General features: G+C 36.8%; 1 protein-coding gene across 1 annotated transcript in view; it reads right to left on the reverse strand.

Annotated features, from left to right (window-relative positions):
- LOC104277715 (receptor-interacting serine/threonine-protein kinase 2-like) overlaps positions 1 to 1,555 on the reverse strand; it is a 10,002-nt gene extending 8,447 nt beyond the window's left edge. Inside the window, exons 1-2 of the mRNA XM_009874440.1 lie at positions 1,486 to 1,555; positions 1,013 to 1,174 (exon numbers count right to left, since the gene is read on the reverse strand). Coding sequence (XP_009872742.1) covers positions 1,013 to 1,174; positions 1,486 to 1,555 — 232 coding nt within the window. The remainder of the gene's footprint in view (positions 1 to 1,012; positions 1,175 to 1,485) is intronic.
- Positions 1,556 to 4,765: the final 3,210 nt, after the last annotated feature.

Here is a 4,765-nt window from a genome sequence, read left to right on the forward strand (position 1 = left end):
AATTAGGATCATGCTTTCTAAAGGTGTAGGAAGGAAATTTTTAAAGCACATGCCAATTAAATAAGTTAAGCGAGGCCACTACAGGAACCACTGTTAACTTCACCACTTCTACGTGTGTGACCACAGCAACACTCAGAAGAGCAAATTTCACAGTGGAAAACAGCTAATAATTTCTGCCAATTTTCATGTAATTACCTTTACACAATTGCCAAACAAAAAAAGAAAGTCATCACAAAATTAAGTGCGTTAAGGAAAAATTGTTATGGGGAATTAATTTAGACTTAACATACACCAAGTATGTTGGTTAAGTGGAGTAAATACGGTTTGCAAAAATCAGAACAAAAATTTTCCAGTTCACATTATGCCATTCTAATCTTTAAAGCTTGCACTTCAGGCCTACTTTCTAAATGGCACAATCCACTGTAAAAAATGCTGAAAATATTTATATTTGGTCTCATGGACAAAAAGATGAACATAGAAAAGATGGAAAGAGAAAGTGAAGTGTGGTTTCAACCAGTTCCTGCTTGATCTGGGAGGAGGAACAGTCAAAGATAAAGTCTCGGAGAGATGCAAACACAAGGCTATGTCACTATAGCTTATCAGATGTGGAATGATTTGTTGGTGTGTTTTCCAGCTTGCTCATAAATCCCATGGCACTCAATTCTATACTTCTGACAAAAAAGGGTTCTCTTCAACAATAAACAAAAAAACCCAAATACAACTAGTTAAACAAAACATGCTGCTTTTTTTTACAGGTAAATTTGAGCTAGCAAATGGAAAAGACTCCAACTAACAACTTGGTTTGATGGCACACACATAGCTGTATTAGTAAAAATTTGTTTACAGAGATAGTGGAAGCAGACAAGCACCTTATACACAACAAGACTGAGTATGTGTATCTTGAGATCTTTGCTACTTCCCTTACACGACTGTATCCTTGCTCTCTAAGTACCACCTTCAGTAGAAATCTGGCAATTTAAAAATCTTTTCTCATTATGCAAGGCAAACTCACTTAAGAACGACGGTCTTTCATCTGGGTCTTGTGCCCATCCACTTCTGATCAATTTTATGATGAGCAGTCGATGAGGAATGTCCATTGATAAACTTCCTTCACTTAAGTCTAGTCGCTGTCCTTGTGACACACTATACATTATCTGCAAGGGGTTTATAACTTCTGTCAAAATAGACATCACGCAATCATTAGAAATATATGCAATATAAATAGCCTACTATAGGAGGAATAACTTAGTTTGCAGACACAGTATTTATAGTTCACCAAAATAAAGTTATGTATTTTTAATTTATCAAACAACAATGTAATTTAAAAAAAAAAAGTCACATCTGAAAATAACTCACTATGTTCTTCAGCAAGCTTACAAGTTGAATCATGAAAAAGTAGCCCCTAAAATGAAGTCCCTATGTACCTAGGTCTCAGGTTTAGCCTTTATGTAAGGCTGGAAAAATAAAGGAAGACAATAGGCTTACCTTCAAAAGGCTGTTTCCTCGACATCACCTCCCACATAATAATTGCGTAACTAAAGTATAAAAAAGACATTACTTTAGATTACCAGCACTGAATAACACAACGTGCTCAGCCTTACATTTCATTGAAAATATCTTGATAAAACCATCCTGCATACACACACAGGGCTGACTATAGCTAACTACAACCATGACCTGAATATATGAAACTAGCAGGAATTTTAACCAGTGACTTCAACCAGAGTGAGTTAGTAATGTTAAGTACAGAAAAGGTGTGTGGCATATGAACTCCTATTCCAAATCTGTATTAGCTCTGCTCTGCTAATATTTTGTGAACTACGTACATGCAATTGAAATCTCAGTATGCAAATTCAAGTGAGTCTCAGAGTTCCCACTGCTCTGTCATGACTGTGGTGTTGCGGTATCTTGCTGGTCAGCATTGAAACTCTCTGCCATTCCCATGGCTGGCAGAGTACTAGCAGGAAGGATGGCTTTTCACCACACCTCAATCCCAGCCACTCAGGTAAAATACAGACTTGCACCCAGGAAGCCCACTCCAGCTGCCTTCATGGAGATACGTACTTTCAACATATACAGTCTTCTCTATAAGGAGTGATGTCACTTACAGACAGCATTCACATTACAAAAGAGACTCTCAGAAAGACCACCCTGAACCATAGCTAGGAGACTGAACACACGGCTGCTTACTCGCACCATTTTTTCCCATTCACATCAACATGAATAGGAAGTGGTTCAGTGAATACAAACCTGCTCCATCTTTAGTAGACTAGCCACTCACAGAATCACACCACAGCCTCACAGAATTGTTGAGGCTGGAAAAAACCTCTGAGGTCATCAAGTCCAGTCTATGACTCTACACCACCACATCGAATAGACCACAGCACTAAGTGCCACATCCAGCCTCTCCTTAAACACCTCCAGGGATGGTGACTCCCCCACTTTCCTGGGCAGTGCATTCCAGTGCCTGAGCACCCTCTCTGTGAGGAAGTGCTTCCTGAGATCCAACCTAAACCTTCCCTGTCTCTCTTCAGTCATCAGGATATGTTAAAAAAAGGTAACTTTAAACAACTTTGTAATTTAAATAAGATTCATAGATTCACAGAATCATTGGTTGGAAAAGACCCCTAAGATCATTTAGTCCAACTGCCTACCCAACACCATCATGACCACAAAACCACATCCCAAAGTGCCACATCTGTATATTTTTGAACACTTCCAGGGATGTCAACTCCACCACTTCCCTGGGCAGCCTTTTGCAATGCTTCACAACTCTTTCAGTATAGAATTTTTTTCCTAATATCTGATCTAAACCTCCCCTGGTAATTAGGTGATTTCATTTAAATGAAACATTGTATTAACTTATTAAAAAAATCAATGCATTTAAAGAAAATAAAAAAGAATAAGATATTGTAAAAACCCCAAATCTGTCTTTCCAATATAAGAATAGGAATTTGGTGTGAGGAATAAATAGTTCTAAAGCTAAAATGAAAGAGTAAAAGTATTTCACTGCTAAAGACTTTAATTTCTAATGTCAAACATACAGTTGTAAACTTACCTCTATTCCTTTATTTTTTCAGTATTTAAAAATGGATTGAAAAGTTTTTAAAATGCTACTTCAGAAAACCTGAAATCCAATTGCCGCTGAAGCAATAAAAATGAAACTATGCAAATAATTTATTTTTTTTTTGCTAAAGAAGAATTACACTTATGAGAACAAATGCTAGCTCAACTGTACAAAAAGATGGTATTTTCCTACATCGGTAAGGAGTGTCAGATTTTACATACAGGTTATATTTAACTGCCTCTAAGTATTATATCATTTAGCAGCTACCAATTAGGAAGGATAAAAAAAATAAGAATGAAATAACTGATACTTAAAATCAATCATTTATATCGAACTTTCCTAACTACATATTCCATTCACATTTTAACATTCATCGATGTTAAAAACTATTTAAATAACTTTTAAAAAAGCAGTCTTCCTTGTTCAAAAGCCTCCCTTTGCTACTTTCCTGAGAAATTCATGCAGGCTGATTTTTTTTTTTTTAGCACGGCAAATTGTTCCTTTTGTAAAAGTTAATGCTGCTTGACTGTTGTTTAAATTATTTGTTTCTTTCAAGAAGATCCTTCCTCACAAATTAGCTTCAATACCTCAGCAACATTCAGCTGTATCTACTGTGGTCAATCAATCAGACATCCAGCCTTCCATTCAGTTTGGAATTTCTAAAATTAAGGATTATTTTCTCAGTACTACAACACTGCAGCATACCATGTCCTGCTGATTTCCCTTTACATTGTTCTTTTCCTTTCTGATTTCTACTTCAGAGCATCTCCATCTGATCCTGAGCACAGATCTTCCTGTGTGGCTTTTCTGGTGGTCATTTCCTTCACTCTCTACCTTCATTTCTTCCTTCCTTGAACTACCATCCTTCTTTGTGATGTTGTTTAAGTTTCTTTTCTCTCCTCTCCAAATAATCCCTTTTCTTCCTAATCTATCAGTTTTCTAAGGTCTTTTGCTGCTCTTTTATCTCTTATTTTCTCCCGTTCGGTTGTTACTCCTCTACATGCATTTTTTTTCTAACAAACATTTGTCGTCCTCATCTCCACTCACTTATTAAGGCCTTTAAAATCAGAAGCCAGAGAACATAATGTCACAGTGCTACTTCTTTCCCCACAATATACCATTATTCCTTTTCAGTGTCTTCCTAGTCCAGATTTTCTCGTAAAAGTGTGAGGAAAGCAGCTATGCTGCCATATCTATTCTTTGGACAGGAATGTCAAGGAAGCTCGTGGGCCTCTTAATGGTAAGAGATAATTAAGAGCAATGGTGGTCTCCTTGGAAGTCAGTAAGACTCTCTCAGACTAATTAATCTTTCATGCCTCCTCAGTCTCTGTTTGCACATGACAATGCCCTCCACGATCATTCAAGTAATCTTCGAGCTCTCCAAACCTTTTCAGATTAGCTAACTGTAACTCTAATATCCTAGGAGCAATTGTCCTTTTATTGTATAGGTGATCACTGCTCTACTGCTTCTTGTTCTGTTATTTCTACTGCTCAGAACTGACTGATGCAAATCAACTGAACTTTCATAAAATAAGTTACTGTTTAAGGAGATTTCTCCAAACACTTTGTCCAACTCCATAACCCTGCTTTTTCTTAACCTTTTTCAAAAAATACGTTTTCTTCTTTCCCCTGAGTACATTCTACAAATTATGTTAATTGATGTGCACAAATTACAAGAATATGTGCATTCTCCCCCTC

This window comes from Apaloderma vittatum, unplaced genomic scaffold, assembly GCF_000703405.1.
Source record: "Apaloderma vittatum isolate BGI_N311 unplaced genomic scaffold, ASM70340v1 scaffold22278, whole genome shotgun sequence".
Lineage (NCBI taxonomy): Eukaryota > Metazoa > Chordata > Aves > Trogoniformes > Trogonidae > Apaloderma > Apaloderma vittatum.